The 16863-nt window shown below is 47.3% G+C and overlaps 1 protein-coding gene across 3 annotated transcripts in view; it reads right to left on the reverse strand.

Moving 5' to 3' along the window:
• The window catches only part of thbs3a (thrombospondin 3a), a 126696-nt gene that overhangs the window by 43680 nt on the left and 66153 nt on the right, over nucleotides 1-16863 (reverse strand). For all 3 annotated transcript variants that reach the window (XM_068022825.1, XM_068022826.1, XM_068022824.1), the window contains 2 exons: nucleotides 16258-16417; nucleotides 11088-11206 (listed from right to left, as the gene is read on the reverse strand). In XM_068022825.1, coding sequence (XP_067878926.1) covers nucleotides 11088-11206; nucleotides 16258-16417 — 279 coding nt within the window. The remainder of the gene's footprint in view (nucleotides 1-11087; nucleotides 11207-16257; nucleotides 16418-16863) is intronic.

Below are 16863 nucleotides of genomic sequence, written 5' to 3' on the forward strand. Positions count from 1 at the left end.
CCCTTATCATCACACCAAACAAAACCTCCCCTAACATCACACCAAACACAACCTCCCCTAACATCACCCCAAACACAACCTCCCCGAACATCACACCAAACACAACCTCCCCTAACATCACCCCAAACACAACCTCCCCTAACATCACACCAAACACAACCTCCCCTATCACACCAAACACAACCTCCCCTATCACCACCCCAAACACAACCTCCCCTATCATCACACCAGACACAACCTCCCCTAACATCACACCAAACACAACCTCCCCTAACATCACACCAAACACAACCTCCCCTATCACCACACCAAACACAACCTCCCCTAACATCACACCAAACACAACCTCCCCTAACATCACACCAAACACAACCTCCCCTAACATCAGAGCAAACACAACCTCCCCTAACATCACACCAAATACAACCTCCCCTAACATCACACCAAACACAACCTCCCCTATCACACCAAACACAACCTCCCCTAACATCACAGCAAACACAACCTCCCCTATCACCACACCAAACACAACCTCCCCTAACATCACACCAAACACAACCTCCCCTAACATCACACCAAACACAACCTCCCCTAACATCACACCAAATACAACCTCCCCTAACATCACACCAAACACAACCTCCCCTAACATCACAGCAAACACAACCTCCCCTATCATCACACCAAACACAACCTTCCCTAACATCACACCAAACACAACCTCCCCTAACATCACACCAAACACAACCTCCCCTAACATCACACCAAATACAACCTCCCCGATCATCACACCAAACACAACCTCCCCTAACATCAGAGCAAACACAACCTCCCCTAACATCACACCAAACAAAACCTCCCTTATCATCACACCAAACAAAACCTCCCCTAACATCACACCAAACACAACCTCCCCTAACATCACCCCAAACACAACCTCCCCTAACATCACACCAAACACAACCTCCCCTAACATCACCCCAAACACAACCTCCCCTAACACCACCCCAAACACAACCTCCCCTAACACCACCCCAAACACAACCTCCCCTATCATCACACCAGACACAACCTCCCCTAACATCACACCAAACACAACCTCCCCTATCACAGCAAACACAACCTCCCCTATCATCACACCAAACACAACCTCCCCTAACATCACACCAAACACAACCTCCCCTAACATCACAGCAAACACAACCTCCCCTAACATCACAGCAAACACAACCTCCCCTATCATCACACCAAACACAACCTCCCCTAACATCACACCAAACACAACCTCCCCTAACATCACACCAAACACAACCTCCCCTAACATCACACCAAACACAACCTCCCCTAACATCACACCAAACACAACCTCCCCTAACATCACACCAAATACAACCTCCCCGATCATCACACCAAACACAACCTCCCCTAACATCACACCAAACACAACCTCCCCTAACATCACATCAAATACAACCTCCCCTATCATCACACCAAACACAACCTCCCCTAACATCACACCAAACACAACCTCCCCTAACATCACACCAAACACAACCTCCCCTAACATCACACCAAACACAACCTCCCCTAACATCACACCAAATACAACCTCCCCGATCATCACACCAAACACAACCTCCCCTAACATCACACCAAACACAACCTCCCCTATCACCACACCAAACACAACCTCCCCTATCACCACACCAAACACAACCTCCCCTAACATCACACCAAACACAACCTCCCCTAACATCACACCAAATACAACCTCCCCTATCATCACACCAAACACAACCTCCCCTAACATCACACCAAACACAACCTCCCCTAACATCAGAGCAAACACAACCTCCCCTAACATCACCCCAAACACAACCTCCCCTAACATCACACCAAACACAACCTCCCCTAACATCACCCCAAACACAACCTCCCCTAACACCACCCCAAACACAACCTCCCCTATCATCACACCAGACACAACCTCCCCTAACATCACACCAAACACAACCTCCCCTAACATCACAGCAAACACAACCTCCCCTATCATCACACCAAACACAACCTCCCCTAACATCACACCAAACACAACCTCCCCTAACATCACACCAAACACAACCTCCCCTAACATCACACCAAATACAACCTCCCCTAACATCACACCAAACACAACCTCCCCTAACATCACACCAAATACAACCTCCCCTATCATCACACCAAACACAACCTCCCCTAACATCACAACAAACACAACCTCCCCTAACATCACACCAAACACAACCTCCCCTAACATCACACCAAACACAACCTCCCCTAACATCACACCAAACACAACCTCCCCGATCATCACACCAAACACAACCTCCCCTAACATCACACCAAACACAACCTCCCCTAACATCACACCAAACACAACCTCCCCTAACATCACACCAGACACAACCTCCCCTAACATCACACCAAACACAACCTCCCCTAACATCACAGCAAACACAACCTCCCCTATCATCACACCAAACACAACCTCCCCTATCATCACACCAAACACAACCTCCCCTAACATCACACCAAACACAACCTCCCCTAACATCACACCAAACACAACCTCCCCTAACATCACACCAAACACAACCTCCCCTAACATCACACCAAATACAACCTCCCCTAACATCACACCAAACACAACCTCCCCTAACATCACACCAAATACAACCTCCCCTGTCATCACACCAAACACAACCTCCCCTAACACCACAACAAACACAACCTCCCCTAACATCACACCAAACACAACCTCCCCTAACATCACACCAAACACAACCTCCCCTAACATCACACCAAACACAACCTCCCCTAACATCACACCAAACACAACCTCCTCTAACATCACACCAAATACAACCTCCGCTAACATCACACCAAACACAACCTCCCCTATCATCACACCAAACACAACCTCCCCTAACATCACACCAAATACAACCTCCCCGATCATCACACCAAACACAACCTCCCCTAACATCAGAGCAAACACAACCTCCCCTAACATCACACCAAACAAAACCTCCCTTATCATCACACCAAACAAAACCTCCCCTAACATCACACCAAACACAACCTCCCCTAACATCACCCCAAACACAACCTCCCCTAACATCACACCAAACACAACCTCCCCTAACATCACCCCAAACACAACCTCCCCTAACATCACACCAAACACAACCTCCCCTAACACCACACCAAACACAACCTCCCCTATCACCACCCCAAACACAACCTCCCCTATCATCACACCAAACACAACCTCCCCTATCATCACACCAAACACAACCTCCCCTAACATCACACCAAACACAACCTCCCCTAACATCAGAGCAAACACCTCCCCTAACATCACCCCAAACACAACCTCCCCTAACATCACCCCAAACACAACCTCCCCTAACATCACAGCAAACAAAACCTCCCCTAACATCACAGCAAACACAACCTCCCCTAACATCACACCAAACACAACCTCCCCTAACATCACACCAAACACAACCTCCCCTAACATCACACCAAATACAACCTCCCCGATCATCACACCAAACACAACCTCCCCTAACATCACACAAAACACAACCTCCCCTAACATCACACCAAATACAACCTCCCCTATCATCACACCAAACACAACCTCCCCTAACATCACACCAAACACAACCTCCCCTAACATCACACCAAACACAACCTCCCCTAACATCACACCAAACACAACCTCCCCTAACATCACACCAAACACAACCTCCCCTAACATCACACCAAATACAACCTCCCCGATCATCACACCAAACACAACCTCCCCTAACATCACACCAAACACAACCTCCCCTAACATCACACCAAATACAACCTCCCCTATCATCACACCAAACACAACCTCCCCTATCATCACACCAAACACAACCTCCCCTAACATCACACCAAACACAACCTCCCCTAACATCAGAGCAAACACAACCTCCCCTAACATCACACCAAATACAACCTCCCCTAACATCACACCAAACACAACCTCCCCTAACATCACAGCAAACACAACCTCCCCTATCATCACACCAAACACAACCTCCCCTAACATCACACCAAACACAACCTCCCCTAACATCACACCAAACACAACCTCCCCTAACATCACACCAAATACAACCTCCCCGATCATCACACCAAACACAACCTCCCCTAACATCACACCAAACACAACCTCCCCTAACATCACAGCAAACACAACCTCCCCTATCATCACACCTAACACAACCTTCCCTAACATCACACCAAACACAACCTCCTCTAACATCACACCAAATACAACCTCCGCTAACATCACACCAAACACAACCTCCCCTATCATCACACCAAACACAACCTCCCCTAACATCACACCAAACACAACCTCCCCGATCATCACACCAAACACAACCTCCCCTAACATCAGAGCAAACACAACCTCCCCTAACATCACACCAAATACAACCTCCCCTATCATCACACCAAACACAACCTCCCCTAACATCACACCAAACACAACCTCCCCTAACATCACACCAAACACAACCTCCCCTAACATCACACCAAATACAACCTCCCCTATCATCACACCAAACACAACCTCCCCTAACATCACACCAAACACAACCTCCCCTAACATCACACCAAACACAACCTCCCCTATCATCACACCAAACACAACCTCCCCTAACATCAGAGCAAACACAACCTCCCCTAACATCACACCAAATACAACCTCCCCTATCATCACACCAAACACAACCTCCCCTATCATCACACCAAACACAACCTCCCCTAACATCACACCAAACACAACCTCCCCTAACATCACACCAAACACAACCTCCCCTATCATCACACCAAACACAACCTCCCCTAACATCAGAGCAAACACAACCTCCCCTAACATCACACCAAATACAACCTCCCCTATCATCACACCAAACACAACCTCCCCTATCATCACACCAAACACAACCTCCCCTAACATCACACCAAACACAACCTCCCCTAACATCACACCAAATACAACCTCCCCGATCATCACACCAAACACAACCTCCCCTAACATCACACCAAACACAACCTCCCCTAACATCACAGCAAACACAACCTCCCCTATCATCACACCTAACACAACCTTCCCTAACATCACACCAAACACAACCTCCTCTAACATCACACCAAATACAACCTCCCCTAACATCACACCAAACACAACCTCCCCTAACATCAGAGCAAACACAACCTCCCCTAACATCACACCAAATACAACCTCCCCTATCATCACACCAAACACAACCTCCCCTAACATCACACCAAACACAACCTCCCCTAACATCACACCAAACACAACCTCCCCTAACATCACACCAAATACAACCTCCCCTAACATCACACCAAACACAACCTCCCCTAACATCACACCAAACACAACCTCCCCTAACATCACACCAAACACAACCTCCCCTATCATCACACCAAACACAACCTCCCCTAACATCAGAGCAAACACAACCTCCCCTAACATCAGAGCAAACACAACCTCCCCTAACATCACACCAAATACAACCTCCCCTATCATCACACCAAACACAACCTCCCCTAACATCACACCAAACACAACCTCCCCTAACATCACACCAAACACAACCTCCCCTATCATCACAGCAAACACAACCTCCCCTAACATCACACCAAACACAACCTTCCCTAACATCACACCAAACACAACCTCCCCTAACATCACACCAAACACAACCTCCCCTAACATCACACCAACACAACCTCCCCTATCATCACACCAAACACAACCTCCCCTAACATCACACCAAACACAACCTCCCCTAACATCACACCAAATACAACCTCCCCTAACATCACACCAAACACAACCTCCCCTAACATCACAGCAAACACAACCTCCCCTATCATCACACCAAACACAACCTCCCCTAACATCACACCAAACACAACCTCCCCTAACATCACACCAAACACAACCTCCCCTAACATCACACCAAACACAACCTCCCCTAACATCACACCAAATACAACCTCCCCGATCATCACGCCAAACACAACCTCCCCTAACATCACACCAAACACAACCTCCCCGATCATCACACCAAATACAACCTCCCCGATCATCACGCCAAACACAACCTCCCCTAACATCACACCAAACACAACCTCCCCTAACATCACACCAAATACAACCTTCCCTAACATCACACCAAACACAACCTCCCCGATCATCACACCAAATACAACCTCCCCGATCATCACGCCAAACACAACCTCCCCTAACATCACACCAAATACAACCTCCCCTAACATCACACCAAACACAACCTCCCCTAACATCAGAGCAAACACCTCCCCTAACATCACCCCAAACACAACCTCCCCTAACATCACCCCAAACACAACCTCCCCTAACATCACAGCAAACAAAACCTCCCCTAACATCACAGCAAACACAACCTCCCCTAACATCACAGCAAACACAACCTCCCCTAACATCACACCAAACACAACCTCCCCTAACATCACACCAAATACAACCTCCCCGATCATCACACCAAATACAACCTCCCCGATCATCACACCAAATACAACCTCCCCTAACATCACACCAAACACAACCTCCCCTATCATCACACCAAATACAACCTCCCCGATCATCACACCAAACACAACCTCCCCTAACATCACACAAAACACAACCTCCCCTAACATCACACCAAATACAACCTCCCCTATCATCACACCAAACACAACCTCCCCTAACATCACACCAAATACAACCTCCCCTAACATCACACCAAACACAACCTCCCCTAACATCACACAAAACACAACCTCCCCTAACATCACACCAAACACAACCTCCCCTAACATCACACCAAACACAACCTCCCCTAACATCACACCAAACACAACCTCCCCTAACATCACACCAAATACAACCTCCCCGATCATCACACCAAACACAACCTCCCCTAACATCACACCAAACACAACCTCCCCTAACATCACACCAAATACAACCTCCCCTATCATCACACCAAACACAACCTCCCCTAACATCACACCAAACACAACCTCCCCTAACATCAGAGCAAACACAACCTCCCCTAACATCACACCAAATACAACCTCCCCTAACATCACACCAAACACAACCTCCCCTAACATCACAGCAAACACAACCTCCCCTATCATCACACCAAACACAACCTCCCCTAACATCACACCAAACACAACCTCCCCTAACATCACACCAAACACAACCTCCCCTAACATCACACCAAATACAACCTCCCCGATCATCACACCAAACACAACCTCCCCTAACATCACACCAAACACAACCTCCCCTAACATCACAGCAAACACAACCTCCCCTATCATCACACCTAACACAACCTTCCCTAACATCACACCAAACACAACCTCCTCTAACATCACACCAAATACAACCTCCGCTAACATCACACCAAACACAACCTCCCCTATCATCACACCAAACACAACCTCCCCTAACATCACACCAAACACAACCTCCCCGATCATCACACCAAACACAACCTCCCCTAACATCAGAGCAAACACAACCTCCCCTAACATCACACCAAATACAACCTCCCCTATCATCACACCAAACACAACCTCCCCTAACATCACACCAAACACAACCTCCCCTAACATCACACCAAACACAACCTCCCCTAACATCACACCAAATACAACCTCCCCTATCATCACACCAAACACAACCTCCCCTAACATCACACCAAACACAACCTCCCCTAACATCACACCAAACACAACCTCCCCTAACATCACACCAAATACAACCTCCCCTATCATCACACCAAACACAACCTCCCCTAACATCACACCAAATACAACCTCCCCTATCATCACACCAAACACAACCTCCCCTAACATCACACCAAACACAACCTCCCCTAACATCACACCAAACACAACCTCCCCTAACATCAGAGCAAACACAACCTCCCCTAACATCACACCAAACACAACCTCCCCTATCATCACACCAAACACAACCTCCCCTAACATCAGAGCAAATACAACCTCCCCTAACATCACACCAAATACAACCTCCCCTAACACCACACCAAACACAACCTCCCCTAACATCACACCAAACACAACCTCCCCTAACATCACACCAAACACAACCTCCCCTAACATCACACCAAACACAACCTCCCCTATCATCACAGCAAACACAACCTCCCCTAACACCACACCAAACACAACCTCCCCTAACATCACACCAAACACAACCTCCCCTAACATCACACCAAACACAACCTCCCCTAACATCACACCAAACACAACCTCCCCTAACATCACACCAAACACAACCTCCCCTATCATCACAGCAAACACAACCTCCCCTAACATCACAGCAAACACAACCTCCCCTAACATCACACCAAACACAACCTCCCCTAACATCACACCAAACACAACCTCCCCTAACATCACACCAAACACAACCTCCCCTATCATCACACCAAACACAACCTCCCCTATCACACCAAACACAACCTCCCCTAACATCACACCAAACACAACCTCCCCTAACATCACACCAAATACAACCTCCCCTAACATCACACCAAACACAACCTCCCCTAACATCACAGCAAACACAACCTCCCCTATCATCACACCAAACACAACCTCCCCTAACATCACACCAAACACAACCTCCCCTAACATCACACCAAACACAACCTCCCCTAACATCACACCAAATACAACCTCCCCGATCATCACGCCAAACACAACCTCCCCTAACATCACACCAAACACAACCTCCCCTAACATCACAGCAAACACAACCTCCCCTATCATCACACCTAACACAACCTTCCCTAACATCACACCAAACACAACCTCCTCTAACATCACACCAAATACAACCTCCGCTAACATCACACCAAACACAACCTCCCCTATCATCACACCAAACACAACCTCCCCTAACATCACACCAAACACAACCTCCCCTAACATCACACCAAACACAACCTCCCCTAACATCACACCAAATACAACCTCCCCGATCATCACACCAAACACAACCTCCCCTAACATCAGAGCAAACACAACCTCCCCTAACATCACACCAAACACAACCTCCCCTAACATCAGAGCAAACACAACCTCCCCTAACATCACACCAAACAAAACCTCCCCTAACATCACACCAAACACAACCTCCCCTAACATCACACCAAACAAAACCTCCCCTAACATCACACCAAACACAACCTCCCCTAACATCACACCAAACACAACCTCCCCTATCATCACACCAAACACAACCTCCCCTAACATCACACCAAACACAACCTCCCCTAACATCAGAGCAAACACAACCTCCCCTAACATCACACCAAACAAAACCTCCCCTAACATCACACCAAACACAACCTCCCCTAACATCACCCCAAACACAACCTCCCCTAACATCACACCAAACACAACCTCCCCTAACATCAGAGCAAACACAACCTCCCCTATCATCACACCAAACACAACCTCCCCTAACATCACACCAAACACAACCTCCCCTAACATCACAGCAAACACAACCTCCCCTAACATCACACCAAACACAACCTCCCCTATCATCACACCAAACAAAACCTCCCCTAACATCACAGCAAACACAACCTCCCCTAACATCACACGAACACAACCTCCCCTAACATCACACCAAATACAACCTCCCCTAACATCACACCAAACAAAACCTCCCCTAACATCACACCAAACACAACCTCCCCTAACATCACACCAAACACAACCTCCCCTAACATCACACCAAACACAACCTCCCCTAACATCACAGCAAACACAACCTCCCCTAACATCACACCAAACACAACCTCCCCTAACATCACACCAAACACAACCTCCCTAACCTCATGGCTTCTCTTCCTACTCCCGCTGTGTGTCCTCTAGTGGCTTAACCTTGACCCTTGGCCCCCTCTTTTATCAACCTACATGGTTCCCCTCAGAACATCATCCAAAAGAACAGCATTAATTTTCACTTGTCCACTGGCAACACTCAGTTCTACCTCACCACCACCTCCCTTGACTGCTCCAGTGTTGCTGAATTATCAGACTGCTTATCCAACGTCCAAAACTGGATGAGCAGAAATTTCCTCCAATTAAACACTGGGAAAAGTGAAGCCATTGTTTGTGGTCACCGCTGCAAATACATTCCCTAGCTACACACTCCACCTCTCTCCCTGGCACAGAGCCTCATAATCACGCTATCACTAAGACCACCTATTTGCACTTCTATAACATTGCCCGACTTTGCCTCGTTTCAGCTCATCTGCTGCGGAAACACTCTTCCGTGCCTTCGCTACCTCTAGACTTAACCATTCCAATGCACTCCCGGCTGGTCTTCCACATTCTTCCCTCCATAAACATGAGGTCATCCAAAACACTAGTGTTGTGTCTTAATGCACACCAAGTCGCATTCACCTGTCACCCCTGTTCTTGCTGACCTACATTGGCTTCCTGTTAAGCAATGTCTTGATTTTAAAGCTCTCATCCTTGTTTTCAAATCCCTCCATGGCCTCATCCCTCCTGTTCTCTGTGATCTCTTCCAGCCCCACACAACGTTCCCAGATATCTACAATCCTGTATTTCTGGCCTCTTGAGCATCCCCAATTTTAATTGCTCCACCATGCGTTAGGTCCTTTGCTTTGAAATACCTCTCCACCGCTCTACTTCACTTTGTTCCTGTAAGACACTCCTTAAAACCTACCTCTTTGACCAAGCTTTTGTGTCATATTTTGTTTTATAATACTCCTGTGAAGTGCCCTGGGAAATGTTTTTACTTTAAAGCCGCTTTTTAAATCGACATTTGTTGTTGAAGGATCTGAATTCTGCTGCTGGTATTTTATTATTTCCATCAAAGGGCAACATTTATTTACAAAGAGATTATGGAGAGACTTGGGCCGTACCTGCGTGGGATTACTCATTTCAGGACAGCTATCACACGCATCTCCGACTCCATCTCCATCCCTGTCTGTCTGCAGAGGATTCGGAACACTTGCACAATTGTCCAAAATATTGGGAATACCTGGAAAGGAAATAAGGCAATAAGCAGAATAGGGTTTTGGGGCAGAGTTTCCTGGGGATTGGGGGTTTGTGTTTCTTGGGGTTTGGGGACTAGAGTTACAGTTCCCTGGATTTTTGCCGGGGGAGGTGGTGCTGGTGGTTACAGCTCTCTGACGATTCAGGGTTAGAATTTCCTGGGGCTTGACAGATGGTAGGCTTCCCCTGGGTTTATGGGAGGGGGCCTAGAATTCCCCAGGGTGGGAGGAGCTACATTTCTCAGGGTTTGTAGGGAGGGGAGTTTATAGTTCCCTGGGGATTGGGGATTAGAATTCCCAACAGGATTTGAGAGATAGAATTCCTTGGGGTTTGGGAGTAGAACTACCTGGGGGCTGGGGTGTGAGTGCCCCACGATTTTGAGGGGGGGGGATAGAGTGCCACAGAGTTTATTGGAGTGGGGTGGGGGCTTGGGGTTGAATGCCCCAGGGTTTGGCAAGTTAAATTAACAGGGGTTTGACAGTAAAACCAGTGGGGAAGATAAAAGAGAGGCCCAGAGAGCAAGAGCACAGCAAGACTGTGAGGTAATGCATTTTGGAAGGTCTGATACAGGTGGGAAGTATACAGTAAATGGCAGAACCCTTAGGAGTATTGACAGGCAGAGAGATCTGGGCGTACAGGTCCACAGGTCACTGAAAGTGGCAACGCAGGTGGATAAGGTAGTCAAGAAGGCATACGGCATGCTTGCCTTCATCGGTCGGGGCATAGAGTAGAAAAATTGGCAAGTCATGCTGCAGCTGTACAGAACCTTAGTTAGGCCACACCTAGAATATTGCGTGCAATTCTGGTCGCCACACTACCAGAAGGACGTGGAGGCTTTGGAGAGGGTACAGAAGAGGTTTACCAGGATGTTGCCTGGTCTGGAGGGCATTAGCTATGAGGAGAGGTTGGATAAACTCGTATTGTTTTCACTGGAATGACGGAGGTGGAGGGGCGACATGATAGAGGTTTACAAAGTTATGAGCGGCATGGACAGAGTGGATAGTCAGAAGCTTTTTCCCAGGGTGGAAGAGTCAGTTACTAGGGGACATAGGTTTAAGGTGCGAGGGGCAAAGTTTAGAGGAGATGTGCAAGGCAAGTTCTTTACACAGAGGGTGGTGAGTGCCTGGAACTTGCTGCCGGGGGAGGTGGTGGAAGCAGGTATGATAGCAACGTTTAAGAGGCATCTTGACAAATACAAGAATAGGATGGGAATAGAGGGATACGGACCCCGGAAGTGCAGAGGGTTTTAGTTTAGACAGGCATCAAGATCGGCGCAGGCTTGGAGGGCTGAATGGCCTGTTCCTGTGCTGTACTGTTCTTTGTTCTTTGACTGGGAGTGTGGGGAGGGTTCAGAGCAGACTAACAGCATTCAAGTGAAAAAAAATCAAGTGTGTCATCACAGGAAAGCGGGTAAAAGACTGATTGGTGAAAATTTCTCTTTTTCTCTCTCTCTCTAAACCAGGACATACTTTCAAGTTAGGAGCTGGGAAATGAATAACCTCAAACAGGGTGTGCATAACAGTGAGTTAATTAATAAGAGTAGTAGCACAGAGCAGGTCAAGAGGCATTCATTAAAATGGATAGTTTAACAAGGTACAACTAGATTCTAAAAGAGGGAATAGAGGTTTTTTTTAGATCATGCATGGGCAGCTTAGTTCAGTTGCTTGCAATTCCTGAGTGATGTGGGAACTTCAGGACATTTCATGTGTATTGGGGATCGTGTGTGTAGGAAGTGTTTCCAGCTGGAGTTCCTGCAAAGCATCAGCAGAGCAGGAGAGTTTCCAGGATCATACATTCTAGGAGGCGGTCACCCCACAGGCAGTGAGAATTCAGGGTAGTAGATGGGTGGCCTTCCAGAAGTATAGAAAGAGGCAGGAGCTGCAGGAGTCTTCAGGATGTGTGCCACTTCAAACCGGTACTCAGCTTTGGAGATTGCACATAGTGATGACACCTTGAAGGAGTGTAGTCCTGACCATGGCACTAGTGGGAAAGGGACTGCACAGGAGGGAACAGCAAAGAGTAGAAATGCAGTCATTATAGGAGATCCCAGAGTTAAGGGGAAAGACAGGCATTTCTGTAACTGTCGTGAGTTCTGCATGGCATGTTACCTCTTTGGTGCCAGGGTAAAGGACATCACGGAGAGGGTGCAGAATATTCTGCAGTGGGAATGGAGTGAGCCAGAAGTTGTAGTATATGTCAGTACCAATGACATAGAGAGAGTGCTGGATACAGAATCACAGAATCGTTACAGTGCAGAAGGAGGCCATTCGGCCCATCATGTCCGCACTGGCTCTCTGAAAGAGCAATTCCCTCAGCCCCATTCCCCTGCCTTCTCCCCATAACCCTGCACAGTTCCGATGAAGGGTCACTGACCCGAAACGTTAACTCTGCTTCTCTTTCCACAGATGCTGCCAGACCTGCTGAGTGGTTCCAGCATTTCTTGTTTTTATTTCAGATTTCCAGCATCCGCAGTATTTTGCTTTTATTGACTATACTTTGAGTGGATACGTCACCTGGTCCAGACGGCTAGTGTCCCAGGTTGCTAATGGAAGTGTGGGTGGAGAGGATTGCAGAGTGGCAAATGTGACCCCCTTATTTAAGAAAGGGTGTAAAGACAGTCCTAATAACTATAGGCCGGTCAGTTTAACATCAGTGGTAGGTAAGGTTTTAGAAAGAATAATCAGGGAAAATACCAACAGGCACTTGGAGAGGGTTGAGTTAGTTAAGGAGAGCCAGCACGGATTTGAAAAAAAAAATGCAGATCGTGCTAGACTAATTGAATTTTAGCTTAGTTTAGTTTAGAGATACAGCACTGAAACAGGCCCTTCGGCCCACCGAGTCTGTGCCGACCATCAACCAGCCATTTATACTAATCCTACACTAATCCCATATTCCTACCACATCCCCACCTGTCCCGATATTTCCCTACCACCTACCTATTTTGTGATGAATTAACTAAAAGGTTGATGAAAGGATTGCAATGGATGTTGTTTATATAGATTTTAAGAAAGCCTTTGACAAAGTACACCATAAAAGGCTGGTTAACAAAAGTGAGGCTCATGGAATAACAGGGTCAGTGCCAGTTTGGATAAAGAATTGGCTAAGGACAGAAAACAGCGAGTCATGGTAAATGGTTATTTTTCAAACTGGAGGATGCTAGGACCACAGTTTTTTTGACTTGGTTATTGGAAAATAGAGAGTAAAATTGCAAAATTTTCTGATGATACCAAACTTGGAGGAGTGGCAAACAGTGAGGATGATACAAATTGACTTAACAGGACATAGACAGGCTAGCAGAATGGGCAGACAAGTGGCAAATGAAATTTAATACAGAGAAGTGTGAGGTGATGCATTTTGGCAGAAGGGATAGAGAGAAGCCATATAGACTTAACAGCATGTTTTAAAGAGTATACAGGGACAGAGGGACCTGATGGTTCATGTGCATTGATCTTGAAGGTGGGAGGACATATTGAGAGAGTGGTTAGCAAAGCATCTAGGATCTCGGGTTTCATAAATAGAGGCGTAGAGTACAAGAGCAGGGAGGTTATGCTGAACCTGTAAGAAGCTCTAGTTAGGCCACAACTAGCATATTTGCAGCCAGTTCTGGTCACCACTTTTTAGGAAGGATGTGAGGTTCCGTGACAGGGTGCAGAGGAGATTTATCAGAATGGTTCCAGGGATGAGGGATTTTAGCTACAAGGTTAGGTTGGAGAAGCTGGGGTTGTTCTCCTTAGAGAAAAGGAGATTGTGGGGTGATATGACAGAGATGTGCAACATTATGACAGGTGTGGATGAGGTAGACAAAGAAAAACTAATGGTACAAGGCCTAGGGGACACAGATTGAAGGTTTTGGGCAAGAGATGCAGAGGGGAATACGAGTAAGAGCTTTTTCACACATTGAGTGGTAATAACCTGGAACTTGCTGCCTATGAGGGTCGTGGAGGCAGCGACAATCAGTGTAAAGGCCTGCTACCCGACCCGAACCAGATAGGACCCGACGACATGCGTTGGATTCAGATCAGGTCGGGTCACTCTTCGGGGTCCGGCTTTCAGGCTCGGGTCAGGTCGGAAACGCACAGTAAGTACTGCATTTTGCTCCGCTGGTAAGTGTCAAAAGTTGAAAAAAAAGTTTAGGGTGGCACAGTGGCGCAGTGGTTGGCACTGCAGCCTCACAGCTCCAGCAACCCAGGTTCGGTTCTGGGTACTGCCTGTGTGGAGTTTGCAAGTTCTCCCTGTGACCGGGTGGGTTTCTGCCGGGTGCTCTGGTTTCCTCCCACAGCCAAAGACTTGCAGGTTGATAGGTAAATTGGCCATTGTAAATTGCCCCTAGTGTAGGTAAGTGGTAGGAGAAAGGTGTGGATGTGGTAGGGAATATGGGATTAATGTAAGATTAGTATAAATGGGTGGTTGTTGGTCAGCACAGACTCGGTGGGCCGAAGGGCCTGTTTCAGTGCTGTATCTCTCTCTAACTCTATGAAAAGCCTACCTGAGCAGAGTCCAGGACATCAAGGAGGGAAACTCTTGAGTCTGCGCAGTGAGCGTCTCTATGACATCACCGTGCTCAAGCTGCAGATTTGGAGTTGGAAGGTAGGTAAAGTGAACATTCCAGTGGTTGGGCATGAGAAAAAAAAGGAGGGACTTGGGCGGGGTCGGGAGTTTTTTTCCTGACCTGAGCAAGTCTTTAAATCCATGATTTCAAAAGGACATTTGAAGGAAATAAACTAGCAAGGGATAGAGCAGAAGAATGGGACTGACTGATTGCACTGTGGACAGCTGGCATGGACTTGATGAACCAAATGGCCTCCTGCTGTATCGTGAATCATTCCACGGGTTTGGGGCGGGGGGTGGGGGGGGGGGTGCGGGTGGAGTGCCCCGGGGTTTGGGTTTGTGGATAGAGTTCTCTGGGGCTTGGAGGGTAAAGTTCTTTAGGGTTTGGGGCGGGGGCAGACTTTCCACTACTAAATTTTTGGGGAAGCACACAAAAGCATCAGGTATGGCTGGGACAAGGCAGGTGCATTGCAGCCAAATTCATTTTACCGTCTCCATCAATGTCATTGTCACAGGCGTCTCCCTCTCCATTGTTGTCTGTGTCCTTTTGATTGTTGTTGGGAACATTGGGACAATTGTCACAGGCGTCCCCGAATGAGTCGGTGTCAGAGTTCTGCTGGTCCTTGTTATGAACCAGTCTGCAGTTATCCTGGGAAAGGAAATGTTATGGTTTACTTCAGACCATTATCTGGACTGTCCTTCCGGACAGCAAGATTCTATGGCACTATTTAAAGGAGAGCAGAGGAGTTCTGCTGGTATCCTGGCCAATATTTATCCCCGTCAATATCACTAAAACAGATTATCTGGTCATTTATCTTGTTGCTGTTTGTGGGATCTTGCTGTGCCCAAATTCACTTCTGCATTTCCTATATTACAACAGTGACTACACTTGAAAAGAATATCTTTGGTTGTTAAGTGCTTTGGGACGTCCTGAGGATGTATAAAGCACAATATAAATGCAAGGTTTTTACTTTTGTATTTTGCTTGTGATTTGCTGCACAATATCAGCAGAGTTGGTTCTGGACGTGAGAACACTGATTAATCCTTGAAAACTGAGCCCAATTCAACATAACTATTGCTATTGCTGTGAAATCT

Source organism: Heterodontus francisci, chromosome 46 (assembly GCF_036365525.1).
Source record: "Heterodontus francisci isolate sHetFra1 chromosome 46, sHetFra1.hap1, whole genome shotgun sequence".
NCBI classification, from domain to species: Eukaryota; Metazoa; Chordata; class Chondrichthyes; order Heterodontiformes; family Heterodontidae; genus Heterodontus; species Heterodontus francisci.